The following is a 24,572-nucleotide window of genomic DNA, read 5'->3' on the forward strand; positions in this document are numbered from 1 at the left end:
GAATATTCGAAACTTTCGAATATTCGCACACCCCTAGTAATTTCTATTTAGAGTTCTTCAAAATTACTCTTATGATCATGTATGACATGGCTTAATTGCTTCTAAATTTTATCATTCACTACAAATTTACTGCATATACATATATATCAGCCCTATGAATTGAACCGAAGGATAAAGAAAAGGTATTAAAAGAAAATGTATGTGACCAAGCCTTTGGAAAAGTAATTAAAAATAAACGCCTAGAACGATACAACAGCTTTTGCACGTACGGGATCTTTTCTCGGAATTCGGAAAGCCTCATATCTAGGTTGGTTTATAAGCTATCTTCAAGAATTCAGCTGGCAGTTTAGCAGGTTGAAGTCCTTTTGAGCAGTTTCTTGGCTATACATTTTTTACTCCATTAGTTTGGCCCTCAGGATGTTCTATTAACCAGCAGACATGTACTTAGAAAGTTCATCTGGAGATATTAGACCAGAATTTCTGATTTTCGTTGTTTTTCTTCAGAAAACTTTGTTCAGGCACAGTTAGACGAGTTAAGATAAAACGACAAACTGGTACAGAAAGTCATAGTTTTATTTCTGAAGGCTACAAACAAGTGACAGTGGGATTTAAAGACGACTGTTTGAAAAATCCGTTAGACGTCAATCTATCAGGTACCTTAACTTGAAAGTAAACTGTCGCACGGGCGTAATAAGTCTTAACGGGGATAACTATTCTGAGAACCGACCCCACGAGTGGCGAGTGTTTTGAAATTGAGTGCGTAAAATTTATAGTTAAGGTAACAAGACCTTAAAGTGTGGCGTGAATTGGTCACATCGGTAATTATATATGTTTTCGGTCCTTTACAGAGCTGGTGAAGGAAGTTTTTAATTACTCGTGCAGTCGCGCTAAAGCTTTCTCACAACGTCTGTCAGAATAAGGAGATACATAAATTAGCTTGAAGGAACAACAACTGCTTATATGCGATTGGGTCGCCATCGCAGGTAACTGACATCGTGTAAATGCCTTCTAGCGACTAACATGAACGAAACATGCTAACATGGTGCTCAATATATAATAAAAAACCCTACCGTATCATGTGACCGCAGTACGCTGCTACAGTAAGTATGAATCTCTGTAAAGTTGCATAGGTAAGTCTATTAGGTACGGGACTGTTGGGAAGTTTGCTCATCGAGTTTTGGAGGCATGGAGTCAAGCCTTATGTGACAGACTGTTTCGCATGCGGTGCCACTTCACGGCTTGTTGCAAATGGCCGTAGCCAGATCGGACCACCATGGCGTCGATGGTGCGGCGAACTTGAGGAGCAAGCTGCGCCGTGCAGATGTAATGCACCTCAGGCATGGGAAAACCGTTGAACCCGCAGGCCAGTACTAGCGTGTAGGCGCCCATGTTGTCCATGAGTAGCCACTCGTCCACAGAGACTTCGAAGAATGGCACCTTGCTTAGAATGCAGTCCATAGGATTGCAGGTAGCACCCCAGAGAGTGGTGAGCACCTCTAAAGGCCTCTCATAGGGAGGCTGCAAAACAAAGAATTAGAAAACGAGTTGTAAGGACGCTTTATTTAACGAGGCTGTAAAAGGTCCCAGGATAGAGTAGACAGATACGTACAAGACGGGACAAAAAGCACGAGGGCTGCAAGTAATAATAATAATATTTTGCTTTTTTACGTCACAAAACAACGATATGTACGGAGTGCTTCACTCACTCACTCACTCACTCACTCACTCACTCACTCACTCACTCACTCACTCACTCACTCACTCACTCACTCACTCACTCACTCACTCACTCACTCACTCACTCACTCACTCACTCACTCACTCACTCACTCACTCACTCACTCACTCACACACACACGCACACACGCACACACACGTACACACACGCACGCACACACACATACACATTTACAGTTAGCTTGGCAGGACCTTATAGGAGCTTGACAGGCCATCACAAGTCATTAGCGTTTAGATAATTAGCCGCGGTCTCTGATGAGCCTTGACAGAGACAAATAACGCTCTTAAGAAAATTGGGCACCCTCATGAGCGGGTTGATCAACGAGACAACCTTCGTGCGCCCTTAGGTTTTATGAAAATAGAAAACGAGCCTACTAGCAAGTGGAACATCATTATTGTCCCTATTACACCTGGCGAAATTTAATGGTGTTCTGGCGCTCGAACATATCAGGCAAGTAAAGCCACATCAACTTATTCCCCAGTGATATGAGCGAAGTAATTTTTTGAGCAGAACACATCGTCAAAGTAGAATATGCGAAGGACCATCCGCTCTTCATGTCTATGATGTCCATGGTGGTAGAAAGATGAGATAGAACTTTTCGTTCGTTTTTTAATGGGATGGAATTATAGCACACCTCACCCATTTTAGGGCATATAAATGGCAACATGTGCTAATTCAGAAAGCAGCGCAGTATAGACAATATTATTTGAGTGTCGCACACGTATTTAGTGCGAGCATACATAAAATTAACCCCTGTCGGGATGACCAGAGCAGAGTTTGCAGCTTTGGTTGCGTCACAGCGGATGGTGAGCAGTGGCGGCAAGCGTGCCACAAGGAAAGGTCAGAAGCAATCGCAGTCGATCGTTCCACCTGATCGGCAGGCCCCGACAGAAGATAGCTGCGTCCTATAAGCGACGAAAATTCTGTTCTACGAAGGCTGTGCTTTCTCACACGGCGTCTAAAAGCCCAAACTTCCACGAGGAAGGAAAGCGAGCAACAGCCACACGACGCACGCGCGAAGTGTTTCAGGCAGCAACGAGGGCACACGACAGTAACGTGGGCGATCGTGTTCTATTAGAGCAATAGGCCACTGTTCCGAATAAAAGTTTCGAGCCCTCGCTTGATCACTCCATTCCATTATAGTATAACGGCCAGACTTCATCCACTTTAGAGGTATCTAACAGAAAAGTTCAGACGTGTTAAGCGCACGCGAGTGCGTCACAGCTTGCACGAAATCGCAAATGTGTGAGAAGCGCGATATACATAAACGTCACCATGACAAATGGCGCTGCAGAGTTGCGCTTGCGCTCAAATGTAGAGATGTCGCAATCATTGTAATATTATTCGAGCACTCACATGCTCTTGCGTTTACGCCACTCGGTTTTGAAATAGCCTTTCCTATACCGTGCGTTTCGCTTTGCAACATTGGCATTGTTTAAATTTTTCAAGCCGGCTTTTAGGCAAACATGTGCGGTGCATGCGTCTTCCAATTGTAGTTCTCCAGACGGATGTCTTTTCTGATGGTAGTTTAGGTGGCGGCGCAATATTATGGGCAGTAGGCGCTGCGTCGCCTTCGCCAGAATTGGTTAGAGTAAATATTCGCAAGTGTGAGCAGAGATATCTCCAGCGAATAAAAACACATCTTTCATCGTGGAGCTGGCGCGTTTATTTCGTACATTGGGGGGGAGGGGGGGGGGGAGCACGACTATTTTTTTCTTCCGCTTTCTTAAGAATTGGCCTCGGTTTTTGGCATAAATGATTTCACCTTGGCGCTGGTTTAGGTACTATAAGATTTAACTCGTGCGTTTAACCTACGATTACAGCTCTGCAGGCACTGCATTTTTTCCCTCTTTAGAGTGTCGTCGCTAGACGGGAATGCAAGTACGCCACGTTCATATTTATTCAGGTAGCGTGAGAGAAAATTTCATTAAAACTGCGGCTGATATTGAGGACGGGGAGGAAGAGGACGCATACAAGGCACAGTCCGAAATTTCGCTGTTGGCAAGGGTGCTTGACGACCTTATCTTCTTTACATAGTTCCATAACCTTTGTCGTATTAAAAACTGCGGGTAGCATTAGCTTATAAAGGATGTTTGTATTTGTACTGTGAATTGAAGTAAGAGAACCAAAAATAAAAACGTAAGAAGGAGTTGCTGAGAATAGGAATTCCTGCTTCTGATATGAAGGATCGCAGTTACAGTCCAAAGGGGCACTGCGTAGTTTTCTTTAAAATTTGTTTGATTGACGTTTCACAAAGGAATTTGGGTATTTCTTCGACGGAAATCGATACCACTGGCTCAAGTTCCACCGACTACATTGTCCGTTTCATACATAGCGTGCCACGCCGCGGAGGGTAGCAAGACTTCGTTCAGTTGTTGCAGAGATATCATAAAAAAAAGAGGCTGAATGTTGTTGCCAGCAGATATCTGGTATTGTTTGGTATTTAGGCTCAGCAACACGTGACAAAAAAAATTGTTTGTAGAACTGAACACTGTGCTATGCGAATGCTGATGTTTTGTTTTAGGTTATTTCGCGTTTCATTGTCTTCATTTGCGCTGTTTTCATTTCCGGCCTGTCGCGGCAGCCACACGTGCAGGCTAACGCGAACGTGCATACGACAGCAAATCTTGATCACGAGACGCGCAGAGGGATAAATTTTTATTATCGAACTTCTGTCGCAGCTTCAAAGCTTTCAACGTTATGCATGAAACGGAACACAGGAAAATGGGCGCGTAGGAGCTGTTATTTTTGAAAATCAAACCTACAGGGCCCTATCCGGCATAACAACGTATGGATGTATTATTTCACTAAAAAAAATCTTAAGGCGCCTCAGCAAGTCTTATGATGTGTGAACGCGAGAGTATTACTTGACGCTGAGTTTAGTGTTTCGGCGAAATGTTTCTTAGCCTGTAGGTGATCTTCTCCAGAACCACGTGGATTGAATCGTATCGATTGTTCAGCTCCTCTTTCCTACACGTTCTACATCGGTTTCGGGTGGCGTGAGCGGGGTGACTATGCGGCTCTTTTGCATCAGCCAGAACGTTGTCTCACTGCAGTCGCTTGCTATGCCTTTCGCATTGTCGGGGAGTTGGGCGCCATCTAGTCAATCGACCTCCAATGTTCGCTTTCCGATCGTGCGGTTTCTGAACAACTGCATACACGATGTCGACGATGACGTAATAAATGCGCTGCTAACCCGCCACGTCTTTCTGACGGCAGCGGGGTTGCACAATGAGCCAAGTAATGCTCTCGCATTATTATCTTTTTCTAAGAGTGTATGCAATAGAGCCCTTGCTTACTGTGTAACCAGCCACGTTAGAAGATTGTATGCACGAAGCCTCTCGAGGTCCTAGACCTAGTGTCTCGGGCGTTTACATTCCCTTGTTTTACTGCACCGTTGTCCCAAATGGACGACCTCGAATTACTGATGGAAAATCGACCGGTTTTTACTTGACCCAGAACATACATTAAAATGAGGCATTCACACCTACGTTGGGTCTAGGCCATATAGTCGTGCGTGCTGGAAGTGTGGCTCGTTCCACTGCGACATGGTGAGTTGGCGAGCAAGCACGCTGAGCTTCCGTGCAGCGTCAGTTCTGGAGAGCGGTATTAAGAGTTGATTGTTTTCAGTATGGGCGGAACGGGCAGCTTGATCGGCCCGTTCATTGCCGATAATTCCACAGTGACTTGGAAGCCACTGAAAAGTTATTTCGTGCCCTTTCTCAGTTAAATGGTGCGTCTCTTCTGCAATCTCAAATACAAGTTGTTCGTGCGGGCCGCGTCGTAAAGGTGACAGAAGAGACTGCAGTGCCGCCTTGGAGTCGCTGAACATAGTCCATTTTTGTGCCCGTTCATCACTTATGAAATGTAATGCGACACGAAGCGCTGCGAGCTCTGCTGCCGTCGATGTCGTAAGGTGGGAGGTCTTGAATTTGATTGTTGTGGCTTTGATCGGTATCACAACTGCTGCAGTTGAGCTGTTTGGCAAAACGGAGCCGTCAGTGTATACGTGTACATAGCCTTGGTACTTCTCATATAGCAAAAGTAAAGCGAGCTGTTTAAGGGCAGGTGACGACATATCCGCTTTTTTCCGGATGCCAGGTATTGTTAGGCTGATGTTGGGCTGAGTCAGGCACCACGGAGGAATCGAAGGTCTCGCGGCGGGCACGAAACATGTTGGTAAAGACTCGCGGTAAGCGGTTACCGTTTGGCAAAAAGATGCGCGTGGTCTGTCTGCTGGTAAAGAGGCTAGGTGGTGGCGGGGAGGACTTCGTCGAGGTGACGCTACCCTTCTGTGCAGGTTATGGTTGGGTGTCGCATTTACCTGTGCGTACGCGTTCCGCATAGGAATGGCAGACACCGCAGCTTGTGACCACTGCGGAAGTGATGAAACAATTAAGCATATTCTGTGCGACTGTCCACAGTACTGTTCGCAGAGACAGTCACTTTGCAACGCGCTTGACAAATTGGACAACCGAACTCTTTCAGAAGAAAGAATCCTGCGCCACCGACAGGACTTTACGTCTCAGAAGAAGGCTGTGCAGGCGCTAATGCGCTTTCTGCGTTCAACCGGGCTATCAGAACGGCTGTGATAGGACATCCTGCATGTATGTGCATGTGTGCATGTTTTGTTTTGTTTTTATTTTATCTCCCTTTCTCTCTGTCCTCTTTCCGACCCCTATATCCCCACCCCTGTGCAGGGTAGCAAACCGGTCGCTCGCACCAGGTTAACCTCCCTGCCTCTTCCTTTTCATCTATTTCTCTCTCTCTCTCTCTCACACCTACGCGTTACCTTTCACACAGGCGCGAGTATAGTCTTAAAGGGGTTACTGAGATGTATTGACGTCTAATTCTTTAATTTTTTAACCTTTTTATGACAATTATGCAGGTATTCTATTACCTTCAAACTGTTCGTATATTTTGTTATCTTTTGACGTCTGCTTCTCTGAGGTGGCTTCCGGCTTCAGCCGGCACCGGCCCAATTATAGCCTTCTTGCACTTAAGTCCCCGGAGAAACTTTTCTATCAGTGGTAGGGACGTAGTCACTAAGTTTGTGCCTACACTCGTAATCGTAATTTTAAGATTTTCATTCCTTCAAGTCACTCAGTGGAAGCTTACTCGTTAATGAGCCATGACTGCTACGTTAATGCTGCCAAGGTGGCACGACCCAGTCAGGAAATTACCCAGCCTTTGTCGTGTCCCCCAAGGTAATTTTGTATCGATTTTGCCTTGAATAAACCGAATGAAACCAAACCAAACCAATTAGTACTTTTACAGAAGGGCAATGCAAACAAAGTTGGCAATCTTGTGTTTTACCGGAAAAGGAGCACAAAAAAGATGAGACATTCCACAAAGTCGTTTTCCGGGAAGGAAGGTACTCTTAAGCTGCACCTCCACTTTCAATATGCGACCAAGAACCCTTACACTGAGGCCACCCCCACTTCCTCTTTTTTTTTCTTTTTTTTCTGTAGGCTGAAACGAAACTGCTGCCTTAAAGGCACACCTGCTAGTTATCACCGTGTTTGAGATGCCAATGAGAGGCGTAGTGCGAAGTATGCAGATGTAAAAACAAAGGTGAAGAGTAAATCTGAAACCATTAGCCCTTTGTTCCTATATAAAGCTAGTGTTTGATGAAGGAAGAGGGCTGCGTGAAGAAATACATATAGAGTTGTATATGCAGTTGTATGAACACACGGAGAAGTAGCACTTACGTCAAGTGGTCGGTAGCAAATGTCCATAAACTGGTAAAGGTCCCGAGGAATGGAATTGTATTTGCTTTCATTTATGTAGACATTTTCATGCGTGTGTGCCAGGCCTGGAAAATTAGAAACAAGAGAACAAGAATGGCGTGCGATGTTAATTGTAGCAAACAATTTTAAGGGTGTTTTTTTAAGAACGGCACCAACAGTTCGATTGTTAATCTTGTAAGAGAAATATGTCCGAAATGACGAGCTTCTAAAGCGGTCTAGCTCCTTCCAAAGCCAAATTGAATTTCTGAAGTTACACGACCCGTTGGGCCTTCCCTTCAGGAGTGACTATGGGTCAGCCAAAGAGGAAGCAGCTAGCAACCTGTTGTGATTTCCTATCTCTATTTTTCTTTTTTTTTCAATCTTGTTGAGAAGGCCACGTGCGGATACATTGCGTACAATAACACAGTCGATGTTCATCTTTATTCTGTAACTATTTCAGGAACAGTCACAGTTTGTAAAGTCTCAGTCCCAATCCCCCTTGCTATGACGGGAAATATAAGTGAAACAGTTCAGGCGTAAAAGATAGGAATAAACTAACCATCAACGACGAGCTCCTTCGTTTTCTTGCCGACCACTTTCGTAAGCAGAGTGTATGCGGACGTGACAAAAAACTGCCCCGGTTCACCAATGATTTCAACACCGGACGAGTGAGGAAAAAACTGGTCGATGGAGGATCGGACGGCTTCGCACACCTTTAAAAAATCAATTGCACAATCAATCAATCAATTATTGGTTTTCTAGTGACACAACAACAGCAACAGCAACGACAATAATAATAATAATTAATAATAATAATAATAATAATAATAATAATAATAATAATAATAATAATAATAATAATAATGTGCCATCATGCTGTGTGATACATATCATATTGGGCATGTTAGAGCCAATGAAGGGGCTTGCGTAGCTGGGTCTGACAACAGCGGCGAGTGAAATAACGAATGTTAACAAAAATCGTCACACATAGTCGTATCCATTGATTAAAGTGCCCTGCAACAGTTTTTCAGCATGGTCAGAAAACGCTGCCGATCGGTAGTCGAGGCTCCCGAGAACACGCCAGCCAAACATTATAGCGCAGCACGCGGCCTGGGATTTACAATAAATTCTCAAAGTCAGCTAAAAATCGCTTCCTGTTCTCTCTACAAATGATGCTATTGACTCAAAATCACTGCGTAACAGACGCAAGTTCCACGCCATTGGCTGATTTGAACATGGCGCGCTCGGTAGTTACTGCGGCCGCCGCGGGAGGCCGTCACTTGCCAGCGCGCGCATGATCGCACTGAAAGTACGAAAAAAAAAGAAGATGCGCTCAAGGTCACGAAGCGCGCGTGATGTGCCTTCTTCACCCGTGCCATCCCTCCCTGTTTAGCTTCCAGCGCTTTCGTCAGGACGAGAGAAGAGAGAAAGCAATTACAGCGTGCAACAAATCTTTGTAACTCCGCTCGTATTGGAAGGATTCTAAAAATTTTCGCAGGGGTCGATTCTAGAGGAAATAAGCTCCTTTAGTGAAACCGTTCCATGGCTACTTGGAAATGTGTTGCAGGGCCCTTATAAAATACCAACTAAGTATAGCAAACAACAAGAATCTAACAGACACCATGAGCTAAACCACAGCAGAGGGCCAGAGAAAGAGAGCACAAAAAACATGTGCGCAGCTTGAACTAGTGGTGCAAGGCTGGAAGCAAAAGCGGAGCTAGTGTTAAGTTTTTTGCTAGTAATGGCAAGCTTTTGCTAGAGACTTTAAGAGAGACAGAGAAAGAGCAGAGGAAGGCAGGGAGGTTAACCAGAAGTTTGTATCCGATATGTTAAAGGGGTCATGAACCACTTTTCCAAGTAATGATCTAATGACCTCAGTATCGGAGTTTACTGCCTCCCGAATCGATTGCCGCAAAAATTTCTCGAATTCGTCAAGAATGAGCGGAGTTACGGGGGTTTGGCTCACGCTCTCAGCGCTTTCTCTCTTTTCTCGTGCCGACGAGCGCACTGGAAGCTAGACAGGGAGGGACGGCACGGGAGAAAGAAGTTACGACAGCGCGCGTCATGAAACGCGATCGCTCTCCCGCTGTGATTCGCGTGCGCGAGTGCGGCTGCCGTGTACTGAGGAGTGCGGCGCCGGCAAGTGGCGGCACCCCGCGGCAAGAAGCGCACCTGATCCGAACGCCGCTCTCGATTTACGTCGGCTATCGGCCAATAAGCATGCTATGTTTCTTGCGACGTAAACAGGCAGATCCGCGACGTAAACTGGCAGACGCCCCGCCCACCGACGAGAGTGAGAACCGCGTCTGTTTGAAAAGAGGGCGCCTGGGGAAACAGCAACTTCGCGCTCCGCTTGTGGCCATTACGCGGCGCGCACGACTGTAATATTTGGCAGAGCAGTTCATAGCCGCGTCAGCTTTCCGCAGGATGTGTTTTTTCAACAAGCCCAAGGGGTGCTTCATGACCCCTTTAAGTTTTTGCTAGTAGTACCATGTATGGCTAGGCTTGGTTGTTCTCCGGTTTCGGTCGGTTTCCCACACTACGCGCGTGTTACGTGCTTTTGGCGGAAACATGTGATGTGACTTGCTGTTACGTGATGTTGTCATTTTAGTCACGTGACTAGCTGTTACATGGTTTCTGGCGGGACCATGTCACGTGACTAGTTGTTGCGTAATTTTAGTCGCGTGACTGGATGTTAGTTGATTTTTAGTCACGTGAGTATCTGTTACTTGATGTTACGTGGTGTTAGTTCATTTTAGTCACGTGACTATTTGTTACGCGATGTTACGTGATTTTAGTCCCGTGACCAGTTGTTACGAAATTTAGGAGTACAATGTTACGCAACTTAGGAATAATGTTACATAATGTTACGTTAATTTAGGTCGCATGACTAGTTGTTACGCGACTATTACGTGATTTCAGTCACGTGACTAGATGTTACGTGATTTTCAGTCACGTAACAGATTAGCCCATCATAGTTATTGCATTCCACGCCGGACAGATCGGCGCACGTGTTGCGAGAGCGAAGCAGAAGATGAAGATGACGAAGCGAGCGCTTGCTGATTCCTCAATGATAGTAATTTCTGGTCGCACTACCCGGCGCAGTGAAAAGCTTAAACGGCTCCGCTGTTCAAAGGAAACGCTATGTACGTGTTCACTTCTCTTCATGTGTAAATTTTTTTTTGGTTTCACTAAGCGGAGACCCCATGCATGTCATGCTTGCACCTTTTCTTTTTATTGCGATAGCAATTATATGGACAGTCTCGGCTGATTTTTGCCGTCGCCATCGCCGCCTTCATGCACCGTATATATGCCGTATATGTCTATATATATTTATATATGAAAGCCACAAAGAAAAGTAATTCAGAAAAAACTTTCCGACGCGTGGAATGGAACGGGCGACCTCCCGCTTTCCAGCGCGCGGCGTTAGACGGTTAGGCCACCAACAGCACCGTCTTTCAGCCTACTAACGGCGAGCTATTTATATACACCACTTACATAAGCATGCTTTCTTAGTTACCACATAAATGGCGCGATGTGCACGCGTTGCGCGCTTTAAAGATCGTCGCCCCGTTCCTGCGAACGCCGTTGCTCTTCGACCTACAGGGCGTGGTCGCCTTCGTGCGCTTGTCTCGAGGAAAGAAGGGGGCGGTGGGCGGGGGGGGGGGGGGTTATGTCTTGTGCTTTCCCCGCGATGTCCGCGCTGAAGTCACAGAGCGTACGAAGGTCGCTTCGCTCGCTGCAGCGGCCGCGTTTGCGAAAGGAGCGCGCTGTTCAAACAGAAATAAGTAACAACTGGGACAGTTAGTTTTGCGCTCGTCCTGTGTGTACCTGTTCGTTCGTTTCGTGCGTGCTGCTTTATGTTTCAGCAGTGCGCTTCCAGTGTCGAGCTGTGACGCATGATAGTCCGCGCTCGTCCTGTGTACGTTCTTTTCGTGCGTCCTTTGGGCTCGAGCGACGCGCCGGCAATTTCGAGCTGCTTTCCGTTCTTCGCGTTACATTCCAATTTATTGCTATCGCATTCAGTGCTTCGCCGTTACGGCGAAACTGTGACTTTTTTATATTCGTGTGTGCAATAAATGTAATATATTTCGCGCGCTTTGCGAAATAAGAAAAAAATGTATATGAATGTCGGCGTCCGTATTCGTCGCATCTCGTTTCTTTCCTTTCGTGTTTTTGCGCCGTTATACGTTCATCGTAATACAGAACTAAGCCGCAAACCAAAAAGCCCTAACAAAGAGCGCGGCCAGCAGCGCGCTCTTTGTTATGTTACTCCACTCCACCACCAGGCGTACACGGATAAAGCTCCAGACCTCTTTGTTTGCCGTCGCTCGCCTACTCAGGCGGCAAGATAAAATGGTGTAGCTGCTGTAGTTTTATTCAGGGGGCTTAGTCGTTTCCGAGCGCTGCACTACAGTACCTAAACCTTCAGACGTCACAAAGCTCACGCGTGACAGCAGCTGCGTATCAAGCAGCTATTTGGCGTTCGATAACGAATGCGCCCAGCGACTCGGGTACGCAAAAACACGCACCATTTGCGCCAGCACCTTTCTGTCGGTGTTCTACTGCCAACCGCTAAGATATGCAAGAGACGAAAAGGCGGTTCACTTTCAAGCTACAGCTGAACATGTGGGTGCATTTCGACGTGCGTATGGTGAAAAGGGGCATTCATACGTTTGCAGATATCCCGTGACCTGCTTGCAAACAGTTATGAAAGGTGTGATTTCAAAGCTTTTCTCCTTTTCATTCACTAAAAAGAGCGCAAATTATAGGTTAATGAGTGAGAAAAATGAAGATCAAACTTTTTTCTTCTAAGTTTTTTTTTTCGAAATTTCAGTGCCTCGGACGTCACAAATTTCAATTTGTGACATCAGACGCGTAATTCGAGGACTTTGGCTTCGGGCCCCACCGACGAGAAGGCTGTTTTTATCCCACTTTAATCCGTTTCAATTTATGCCGTAATTACTACTCTACAGTTATGAACAAAAAATAATCTGCTACTAATGCTTTCCTTGGTTTGATTTTCTGTTGGATTCACTTAGTTGCGTCTGAAAAAGAATCGAGGCCTTTGAACAAGCCCCCTTCTATCGTTAATTTTCCCCTTGTTATTCATCTCGTGCGCCACCGATGGCGGCGCTGCGAACGGCGCTCCGGCGACGCAAAGGCGGGGATTCGGCTAGAACAGCAGTATCGTCGTTATAGTTCGCTCGCGTCACACGGCGTTCCTCGACTACTAGCTGTATTTTCTTCTAATGATAGTTCTTTAGATGGCTGCTAACAATGCAGGAAGTTAAGAAACGTTAACATTTAACGTATCTTCTATATACCCACAGCCACCGCGGTCAGGGTCATGCACCCGAGTTCGTAACGTCACTCACTGGGCTGGATGGGGTTGGAATAACTTACGTGAAAGCGCGAACGTCCCGCCAAGCGAATTAAAGAGAGTCTGCGCTCTTTTGGAAACGAAGCACGATCACTACAAGTCAGCGTTGTGTAAACAGAGTTGAGCGAAAATTCACACTCCACTCCCAAATGTAGTCATGTGGACCTGTGTACAAGAAACGTTTGCCGCCAAAATATAATGTATAACTTCATCAGCCAGCGGGTTATTGCGGACAACTGGAGTAGATTGGGCGAGTTGTATGCACATTAAAACTTCTTACACGTACTACAGGCTCCGAATGAAACGCGATCAGTGGTGCGCGTGGTACAGTTCACACCCTTATTATTAGAGATAGATACGCTCTTGTGGTTTGCCGCTCGTCAGCCACATTCATGTTTTCGATCGCGCAGTGCTGCCTGATCGGGTGTATGGGTCTGTCAATGGCAAATTACAGGACGGCGCGCACTATACTGTTCCTAGTGCTTGGGAAACGTGCTCCCGTGTTCGTGTTTCATTTGACGCGGATAGTACAGCTTTGCAAATAGTAGGAAAAGTCGGCGAATATGTCCAAAAAGAGGAGAAAGAGAACTCTTTTCCACCCTTCTTTTGGCGGCTTTGGCTGGTAATTGCTATTCGTTACCGGGCTGTGACAAGATTGAATATTTAAGGGGAAAGCCTTAGATTCCTCATCAAGCGAGAAAATTTACCGTCGGCGTCCCGCGTCGGCAGCGTCAACACGAGTGACAAAAAAGATAATCACATGATGACGTCAACTTATGACGTCATTATGACATCAGAGACTGCCAAAGTTTTTGACGTCATAACGTCACGTCACATGATGACGTCATCACTAGACATCATCGCTTTGCATTGCCTCCGTGATCGGCCCACCGATCACGGAGGCAATGCAAAACCAGGTGATGTGTAGAAAGCTTGCAATGGCTCCAATCCTGGAGGCAGTCCAAAACCACGTTAAGTCCAGAAAGCATTCGGAGGGGGGTGGGGAAGGAACGAAACATCGACTGAAGAAAAAGAAGCAGATGGCTTTCGCCTTCGAATCATCTTAGGCAAATGCATAAAAGGGACCCTGTGAGTCAGTGATCGCGCTACGCCTTATTAGGAGTTGACCGTTGATAGTGATTTACCCTATTTTATTGCGAATATATCTTACGACTTTCCGATGCGAAATCTTTGTATTTATCCAATTTAGTATGGCTACACTAATTATTTTCACCATACTTTCAGACGACTATGAACGAGCCAAAAAACGTCGATTTATTAACGTAGGGAGTAGAACATGTTGCATATAAAAAAAGACAACTCCGCACAAGCTACCAATATTTCATATCACAGTTTTGACTCGTGCTCTCAACCTTTTTATTTCTTGTTTAAATTTCAAGTACTTACGACGCGCTTACACAGCAGCTTCTGAAAACTTGGATTCAATCAAACTTTGTTGCCTGTAACGACCATATAATTTATTTGAATGACATCACGCGTCGTTTCTCATGCGCTTAAAACTTCGAACAAAGAAACTGAACCGAAGGAGCAGGCTTGGCAACAGAACACGCGCAGTACGCGGTATACATATATTGCGCTTTAACGCAGACACCGAAGGCGAAGCCCGAACACTGAATTCAATGATCGAAAATAGACCGGCAAGTCATTTTGAGTGCGCCACGGCCATAGAAAAGTCGCGAAAAAAAATCGTCGCCATACATGCAGATGTACACATTGATGGCTAGCAGACGACACCATGAGCAATCGACACTCAACGCGCTCCTGAAGGCAACTCCGCTCGATTTCGCTGGGCATTTTGCTTGAACATTCCGTACAAATTGCTTTATGAACTTGCCCACTAATGTTTTAATAGCTCGAGCAGGACAGACTGGCCGGCAGCGTCGAGCAGCCTTAACGTAGGGAGCGCGCGTGAAGAGCGGCACCCGAGTCCCCTCTCGGACGTCACACGCGAGAGGGCGCCACTCAAAGATCTCGGGGCGAATTGCCTCTTGGAAACAACACGCGATGAAATCCTTCTTTAATGATAAAGAGTTAAGTATAGATCGATGCAGCTATAATTTCAGGAGGGTTTAAACTTGGGCTTGTTTATGTTTAATCTTGATGTGAACTGTTGCACACAAAAAACAGGGACACAATAAGAAGGAACACAGACAGACAGACGAAGCGCGAACTAGCAACAGTTTGTTGGCGGGAAATGTGACCTGATTTATGCCTTCAATCGAACACACATTGCGTATTACAAAAGCAAAAGCAAAGACAACCCTTAACATGCACGTGTCGTACCAGTGAGATATGCAATTTCTTTGGCTGATAAAGAGATGGATGGCATGCCGATGCAACTGTCTTTGAAACATGAGATCTTGTAGGCTTCAATGATTAGGTGTGTCGTTTCATTTCTGTTCTTTGCAATTACAGGGCAACTTTGAAATTCAGGTTTGCACCCACATTTTTCACATTGAAGCCCACAAGATCTCATGTCTCAAAGACAATTGCATCCGCATGCCATCCATCTCTTTACCAGCCAAAGAAATTGCATATCTCACTGGTATGACACGTCCACGTTAAGGTTTGCCTTTTCTTTGCTTTGTAATACGCAAAGTGTGTTCGATTGAAGGCATAAATAAGGTCACATTTCCTGCCAATAAACTGTTGTTAGTTTGCGCTTCGTCTGTCTATCTGTGTTCCTTCTTATCGTGTCCCTGTTTTTTGTGCGCAACAGTCCACATCAAGTAGCTCTAGTATTGTCAAAATCAGTGAAGTGTTGACGAGCAATTTCGGGGAACCTCCGCGGGAATATCCACACCCAGAATTATTTTTTGCATCTTTTCCATCATTTTAAGCCTCCTATACTCGCGGTAGAAAGGAGCTTTTAGTCACCGAGACGCGTCATATGTTGATACCGTTTATTGTTCTTTTGTGTAACTTTCAGTTCAAATATTGCTGTCAGCAAACCCTACTGACGGCTACACTAGCGAACTAAGTTATTCGTTAGAAGTAAAAAACTCGGAAAGCTTGTTCTAGATGGGCATAATATCGAGACGTGCATCTCCAGACAGCCCAGTACCTTCGAAGACGAGAGCATAATGCGTCGGCTTGATAAAGCCGGGGAAAGCATGAGCTACTGTCAAGGCGCTTCTCGAGAGGACGACAGAAAGCAAAACCAATCGGTTTGGCGTCGGAAACTCCGGCGTAAATAATTATTACAAGCTAGTGTTCTTGCTTTGACGGCAACCATCGCAAGCTAAGAAATGCCACACAGAACTTTTAATCCATCGGCTTATGTGCACAAGACACTAGGTAAAAGATGTGCTGACGCGAACATTTTCTGTCCCAGTTTTCGTGTTTCTTAGACAGCCATAATTATGGTTCGAAGCTTAAATTAGTCGAGTGCGCCACAAATATTTACCGCACCTGTTACACGCTTCTTCAAACCACTTATGAACGCCGCTTCGGTTGTGAAAAAGGAGATTATTCTTGTCACCGAAAGTGTGGGTGACAGAAATACAAACAGCAAAATGGTGTGCCAGTCCGCGCGATATGCTTGCTGAAAGCTGTTCAATGTCTCGTGGGCAGACGAGCGATGGGGACGGTGCTCCAGCAGCATCTGCACGGCAGCGGCCGATCGTCCACTCGTAGCATCGCATCAGAAAGAGTTCGTCTTTCAGAGGCAAATCGAGGGCAGCGGCATAGCAGATGATCAATGTCTTCCTCAGTGCTGCAGACCTCGCAGTTAAAGGCATAGGGTAGCCAACCGCACTGCTGTCTCCTTAACATCCCTGCCTTCCACCTTTTGTATTCCTTCCTGTTCAATGTCCATGTCATGAAACCTATCACGATTCCGATTAAAATTGAGCGCTTTTCTTGGCAACGAAGGAAAACGCGCCTTCTTCTCTTGTGCCGTATTGGCCGCGAGGTCGCGCAGAGTTGCTTGCTGGTAGAGACTGCGCTGAACCATACACAGTGTGGAACTCGTCTACAGAGTTGTCTGCTAGCTTCTACGTAGTTATACTGAATGAAAACCGTTTACTCTAAGGCTGCAGCGCAGTCGCAAATGCTCGAATTCGTTTGTTGACGATGGAAAGAAGCCTTTTTCCCTGCTCTGTCGTATTTCCGCTGCCATAAAGCGCAGAATACAGGGGCGAAATTCTGAATACGCAGAATACAGGGGCAAATTGCGATCATGACACTCTGAATCCGTTGTCAACAAAGGGATAAATTTTGCTGCCACTACGTTTTTGAAAGAGTTGGCGTCATTTTGAAGAAATTTGTTTGCATATTTTGTCCAAATATGCAAACATATCTCTCGCTGCGATCGAAGAAGAGAACAGACGCCTTAGTAGTACTGCGATCCAATATCGGCAATAAAGAAATCCTCATTTCAAGTCGCCGATTGCACTTTGCATTAGGTGGGTAAATGTGTGATTGTCACTTTGCGATTATACACAATCAACCATAGGTGTTCTCTAGGTGTCACTTTACTAGGCAGTTTTGATCCCAATACATACAAATCGGTTTGCCTCGCAGATGCATTGTGATACTATTATTAAACTGCTCAGCGCAAAAATTTAGACACACTACACATAGAAAAGACGAGGCATTGTGATATTTCAGCACTTTGACTCTGCAAAATGAAAGCAACAGTAAAGTATAGCATGAACCTTATGAATAATATGACAGCCGCTGTAGACGGAGGACATCCCAACATTGAGTCGCCAGCGTAGCGACCGTTACTTGCTGGGATAGATAGACGTAGCGACCGTTATTTGCTGGGATAAGAAAAATAAGAAAAATAATACAAATTTATGCTCCTTAAGCAATTGCAGCTGTTTCAGATCAGCCTCCTTCAGACATCTACCCAACGGCACATTAGTGCGAAATGTTACGTTTTTGTTTTCACAGCGACAAAAGCTAACCCATCGTAAATCAATGTAATCCGGATAACGCGCTTTTAATCACAATGACCAGGCTTGGGTAAGTAAACATATTGACTGTTTTGCATTTCACAAAAGAATTGCGCAAGAAGAAAAGCGGGCGTGTAGTACAAGCGACGAAGTAGAACATGCAAGTTGATTTGCTAAGCTTGCTAGGAATGCAAGCTTTTATTGCGACAGCAATTACATGCACACTCTAGGCTGATTTTTGCCATCACCGTCACCGTCATGAATATGTATATGCATGCAAATATATATATATATATATATATATATATATATATATATATATATATATATATATATATATATATATATATATATATATATATATATGAAAGCCGCAAATAAAAATATTTCAAAAGAAAAGAATTGCGAAGCGCTCGACCGGGGTTTCGAACCTGCGATCCTCGCTCAGCAGCTCGCTGCCTCAGACAATTACGCCATGCCTCATTCAATTTCCAGGATACTAACGGCAGAATACAAAGGCACGCGGCGTTGGGTAAAACGCACGGGACGCCACACATGGCGAAATTAAAGTTATGCGAGACGCAGGCCATGCTGCATCGTTGCCCGCGTCGTATCGCTGGCGACCCACACTAGTTTTCCATTTTGGGGTTGTAGCGCCACGCCACTCGTGGCCAGTCGGCCACGGAAAAAATTGGCCGCGCGTCTGCGTGCTTCGCTGTAAATGTCGTCGAAAGATGATAGTCGTCTGCCGGCCACTACATGAGTCCTCCTCCTCTATGTTGAATCGCCGCATCTGGCTCACAGCGTCGCATTTGCAGCGCAGACCAAAAAACACTAGCATTTTCCACGCAGCCTAAGAAACACTAGGATCTTTAGAATTACGTATCTATGTATTTTCTAGTAAAGGAACACACCCCCTAATACTTATGTATTGATATTGCGCCTCAGATATGCGTAACATTTGCTTTTTGATCGACAATGTTTACAAGTATGAACGGCGGTACCAGTTCAAGATGGCTGGGCGTTCCGCAAGTGGTTAAACTTTGGCCGGGTGGCTGGATCGGGTGACAGACAGGCAAACAGAAAGACAGATAGACAGGCAGACCAAAATTTCTGCGTTTAAGTTCCCCAAGAAAGACTATCGTCTTTAAAAGAAGAACGTCCCGTGGCTCGTGGTGGCGCGAGCTAGTGGGAACGCTTTGGCTCTTGCAGACTTTTGCCACAAGAGGGAAGAAACAAGACGGCTGAACCAGAATCACAGTATGTATGTAACAATGCGACCAGAGTCCTGAGGCTAAAATTACAGCGCAAACCCACAAGACATCTACGAAGTAAAGAAACGTACGACAAAAGCGCTGAATAACTGCTTTATTCTTTTATACGCCAATGCATATATAAGCCCAAAGCAAACTTACCGTACATGCACACACAACAATAGCTCTAAACCAAAACGTGTAACAAGGATGGTAGTGTATTAGATACGCGACATGAAATCATATTCAGATGGGTGCAGGGACAAAGAAGAAAGACAAAGAAGTGCGTTTGTGCTGTAATTTTAGTCTCAGGAATATGTGCCAACTAGAGCCAAATGAAGTTTTATCGTAGTGACCAAAATCGACGCCCGCATGGGACGTGAGCCGTGACTTCACGTACCACTGCCAAGCGCCTTCCCTATTTTCTTCGCTTGAGGTCGCGCGCTCTGCGGATTTGTTTGCCGCCCAAAGGAAGGCACTGCAGGGCCTTGGGACAACGCGAGCGCAAGAGTCCGAGAGTGGCTTGCGTTCTGCGTATGCGTCCTGGCGGCTCGAAAATTTCTTGGGTCCCCAATTCTAAAACTGTCTAGTGTTTCACCGGAGTTGGGATGTGCGCCTTCGACTTGTACTTTGACATACAGGGCGTGGTCGACCGTACTCGCACGATTATTTCTTGAGGGGGAGTTTTGTACATCTTGTGCTTTCACCGCAAAGTTTGCGTTGAAGCTATAGACCACACAAAGGTCACTTTGCTCGCTGCAGCGGCCGCGTTAGCGAAATGAGGGATCTGCTAGCTAGAAGAGCCAAAGTAGGGGTTAGTTGAAGTAACAAATGTGACAGTTCGCGCTCGTCCTATGTATACCTGTGCGTTCTTTTCGCGCCTCATTCTTTGTGTTTGAGCAGCGCGCTGCAAGTGTCGAGCTGTGACAGTTGTTAGTTTGCACTCACCTTGTGTGTTTTCTTTACCTGCGTCCTTTGTGCTGGAACAGCGCGCAGCAAGCTTCTAACTGCATGCTGTTCTTCCTGTGACATTCCAATTTCTTGCTATCGCATTCATTGCTTCGCTCTTGAGGCGAAACTGTGACTTTTTTTCCTACGGCGGATATAAGAGTAGCCGAAACGACTATAGTTGACTTGTGCTGCAGCAGTGAAAGCAGAAGAAGCGGAACGGTGCGCCAAAATTCTACAGGAACCACCAAAAAAAGGAACTGAAGTACAGACTATTCCTGAATGCGCCTGGCTCGTTGACTAACAATTTGAGTTTTTTTCAGGTCGTACAGGAACGTTTTGCACGTTTAGTGCGTATAAAAGTTGCATAGGAGGGCAATATATTTTTACGTAAAGAAGCGCAACACGCGTCCATCTACAAGATATATTTACGCTATAGGATGCAACGCCCTCAGCTTTGACCAAATGGTGTATAGCTCGTCCAATGAACGGTTCCGTCTACTTCGTCATCATCGCTATGGCGAAGGGCCTTGCTTTCGGGATATCGTAGCCTCGTAGCAATAATATTCGTTCACTGTACTAGCTAAGCGAGCTGGTGTCGCAGTCGTTTTTGTTGCCACAGACAACCTTGGTGCACTATGCCGGATGGTTAATATACATATAACGACACTTCGCACCGCCAAAATTCTGGCGAGAATCATTCACGGCATTGTATTCCCTGCAAAACGAGTGTGGTGCGTAAGGCAGTGGTTTCATGCGGACAGAATGAGCAATTCGTGAATGAATGGCCACGTGAATATGCCAACGTGATGAAAACAAAAACAGTAACATGGCTGTGCACTTTACAAAGTGCGAATGTAAACCGATTTCTGAAAGTTAGCGCGTCCTCAGAACTTATCAGGAGCAACGAAATCGGGAAATCTACGAGACATTGGCAATTCACCGCAATGCAGTCACATGTGTCAGCGACCCTTTTGTTGTACTAAGTGATAAAGAAATCGCAAACTGAAATCGCATATCCGTGCATATAGAAATTCGAGCCTTTGTGGGTGCTTTCTTTTTCTTTGTTGTTCCTCACGTTTTCCTTGGTTTCCATTTCCCTTTTGAGTCTGTAAAAGCCCCCTTGTGAGCATAAAACCTTTCAGTTGGCAGTCAGAAGCTTCGTCCTGTCTTGTTTTCTGTGCCCCGTTTTCAGCACTGTTCGATTCCCAGCAGTTGGCGGGGTTCGTTAGAAGACAATCGGCCTCCATGCACACAGTGGCGAAGCGCCGTTGTGTACATTTCGATGGGTGGCTCAGAGATTCTATCAACCCTTACGCAGCCACGGTGCCAAACCCTACGTCACGGTCCTAATGTGTCTAAGCGCCGATGGTGTCTTTATCATGAGATGACCACATATGGTGACCCCCGGAACTACGCTACACTTTCGCGCGTTTTGTATATTGTGGTCGTATTAAACGCTAAAGCAAGTAATTATTTGCTATTCCCTCGAACAAATCAGATTCCGTAGCGCAATTGCTTGTTTCACAGCCTGTTCAATAAAACATAACACAAAACTTTTTGTCGGTACTTGTGCATAGGGAACAGCGAAAAATTTTCTTACGGTGGTGTTTATGGTCAGTCTAGACAAGGCACCCGAAAGGCCTTCTGCAAGAGCCGGTTTTCCTGGGTAATCCTGAAGGAGCACGCTACCAGGATGTAAAACTGGGCGCACTGGTTTAGCATTTTTTTTTAGGTGGATGGCTCGTAGGGCGACGACAGGTATGTGGGAGATAAGCACATACGAGGCGCCTACCAGGACTTTTCGATCCTCTTTATTTCTCATCATTAATAGGTGGGATACTGCGTTCCTCCACAAGGGACAAATACAGAGGTTTGTCTCACCCTCCATGATGAAGTTAAGGTAGCGCGAAACAATAGAAACCAAGGGTTACGCTCTTGTCTATTTCTGCATTTCATTTTTTATGCATTTGATTTTTTGCACAAAATTTGTTACCTTTTTTTTTCGTCCCCTCTTATTCTCTGAGAAAAAAAACAGACTCGGTTTTGCTACAAGGTATTTTTATTAATGTTACTTATTTTGCGAAGCTCTCTCATCTTTAGGAAGATAACGCAGAGCTTTGAGGATTGACGGTCTGCCATTTTGGGCGGTTTTGTTGTTCTCTAAATAGCCCAGAAATGTGTTTTTTATGTACGTCTGCACCCGTAACAACATAAAAAGCAGCATGGACTATTCCTAAGAGCTTGCGCTAGACAGTGAATATTTAGATTAATACAATGCCTTTGGCTTTGTAAGGGAATAATTCATTCGCAATATGCGTCCAATAGGACATCGTCGTGGACTAGTTGGTGTGGTCTGCTAAACACAGCACGTGTGTTTCTTTTTTTATGCATATATTGGGCCACATACTATATTCAGCAATATATGTAGCTTATAAGTGAAACCCGAACAGTCAGCGAGGGTTTCATAACGATCAGTATTAATCTGCGCACAAACTAAACCGTTTGCATGCGGTTATCGAAAGAGGTCGTTAAGGTACGCTTCGGAAACTGCACTAATCACGCAGTAAAATCGAAATGCTTCGTAAAAATTGCAGCGCAGTTGCCAACGGGTGGCTACATCGGCTGCTTTGCCCCAAATAAGTAAACTTCACCCCTTTAATGGGGACGAAGTTTTCAAGTAATGGGATGTACTAAGTTCTGAGTGCTATTTCTTGAGAAAGGCAGAAAGAATATGCTAAAGCAGACGCTAGATTATGCGCAGTGCGCTCTTAATGGGAGAGATACTCAACAGCGAGAGATTCGCAAGTAACCAGTTGCAAATGAAGGGTACAATATGCCTGCATAAAGTACTGTTGTTACAGTCAGAGTATACTGCCGGCATGCGCACACAAAGTTAAGGACCCATCGCCTCAATATATGATAACATGTCAGTGGTTGTGCGGCGGTGAACATATTTGAACTGTCTTTATACATAGGAAAAAACACTTTAGAATTATCTCTTTTTTTTTTTCAACTGTTCCATTTTTGTAAAGATGGAAACTCTGGAAGATTTATAATGCTATATAAATGATTTATAAGAATGTAGGTTACTGCTGTTATTCTAAGCGCATGTCCTTTCGACGAAGGTAGCATTTGCAAACTGCGGACCATTAATTTTTTTTCTTTTGCGTTCGCCTGTTTTCTCCGCAATTACCGGAGGCCATTGGTTAAAACTTCTCAGCAAGTTTTGAATGGCCGTGTTTTGAGATTTCAACATTCCGGCCTCTAAACAGTTAGAAATCGCCTTTTTCGAGAATGAAGTTCTGCGTTCACAGTCTAAAGCGCTGACAAGTGACGTATATTTAGAGAGGTCTGGCGCTGAAAAAAAAAAGAAGAGAAAACATGATGATATTTTCATCATAGCTTTACACAGTCACGGTTGAACGGAATGAGTTGCGAATGCAAAATAAATATAGAGCTTCACGCTTGAACTTACTTTACTTTCTCACATGTTTACTACATGCTTCTCGTAGCTTTACAGACATAGCCGCAAAGCTAGGCGAACGAGCTAAGAAATCTTGCTGCTCGCAGGCATTTATTTTCATTAAAATCCGCTTCAGCTGCGGAAGGCATTTTTTCCTGCAGAATAATAGGAAGCCGTTCTCCGTGCTTTCCGTAGCTTTTCAGCATTAAAGAAACGCAGGGGAAATCCTGCCGCTGCGAGCGGAAGAAAAAGAAAATGAAGACAGAATGAAAGTGAACCGATACGAAAAATAAGCATTTTTAATGCTGCCTGAAGACGCAGAGAGCACACATGAACTAAACGCAGCTGCAATTTCAGCTTCAGTGCTTAAGCCATATATTGCGGTAAACATTGGGCTCTCTCACGAGTTTAATTTCTGCTAAAAAGACGTTTCTAAATGAAAGGCGACTGGGTGATGTTTTTGTTAATAATAATAATAATAATAATAATAATAATAATAATAATAATAATAATAATAATAATAATAATAATAATAATAATAATAATAATAATAATACATGCGTTATGAGCAGCCGCATGACTTGAGGCAGCTATACTGCTGTGCCACTGATAAGGAATGATAATTGCGTTGCACAACGCTATGTGTTACAACAGCGCTCCTACAAGGAACTATATCTTGAAGCATGCGTTGGCAGATTAAGAGGATGGTCTCTCATACACGATCATCAATAAGTGTGTAGGTTATGCACTCACTCGTATTAATCTGCATTCACACTGGTGGCCACTCATATCTTTATATGCTAGCCAACCCTCGCTCGCGTTCATAGTCACTTCCGTTCGCACTTGCCGCGGCCTCCACTCAAGGATCGTACTCGCCTTAACGCCCACTCATAGGCACCCATTCATATGCATACTCACGTCCACACGAACAAGAGGTCGCTGGCATTCATTCTTTGTCACGTTAACCGGCAATGACTCCTTCGCACACCCATGACGGCTCGCACCTTTCATTCACTAACGCTGCATCACGATCCTGTGAAATGAGTGTACAAGGGTTATGACCGGTATGCGCAGAGGCGTCAGGACGTGGTCATGGGTGTTAACCCCCCCCCCCCCCGGCTCCCCCTGAACTT

General features: G+C 45.1%; 1 protein-coding gene across 2 annotated transcripts in view; it reads right to left on the reverse strand.

The window, feature by feature from the left end:
* Positions 1 to 586: 586 nt before the first annotated feature.
* The window catches only part of LOC119403617 (ornithine decarboxylase), a 71,363-nt gene continuing 47,377 nt past the window's right edge, over positions 587 to 24,572 (reverse strand). For both annotated transcript variants that reach the window (XM_037670541.2, XM_049418135.1), the window contains 3 exons: positions 8,027 to 8,180; positions 7,450 to 7,553; positions 587 to 1,518 (listed from right to left, as the gene is read on the reverse strand). In XM_037670541.2, coding sequence (XP_037526469.1) covers positions 1,192 to 1,518; positions 7,450 to 7,553; positions 8,027 to 8,180 — 585 coding nt within the window. In that variant the 3' untranslated portion in view covers positions 587 to 1,191. The remainder of the gene's footprint in view (positions 1,519 to 7,449; positions 7,554 to 8,026; positions 8,181 to 24,572) is intronic.

The sequence above is a fragment of the Rhipicephalus sanguineus genome, chromosome 1 (assembly GCF_013339695.2).
Source record: "Rhipicephalus sanguineus isolate Rsan-2018 chromosome 1, BIME_Rsan_1.4, whole genome shotgun sequence".
Classification (NCBI taxonomy): domain Eukaryota; kingdom Metazoa; phylum Arthropoda; class Arachnida; order Ixodida; family Ixodidae; genus Rhipicephalus; species Rhipicephalus sanguineus.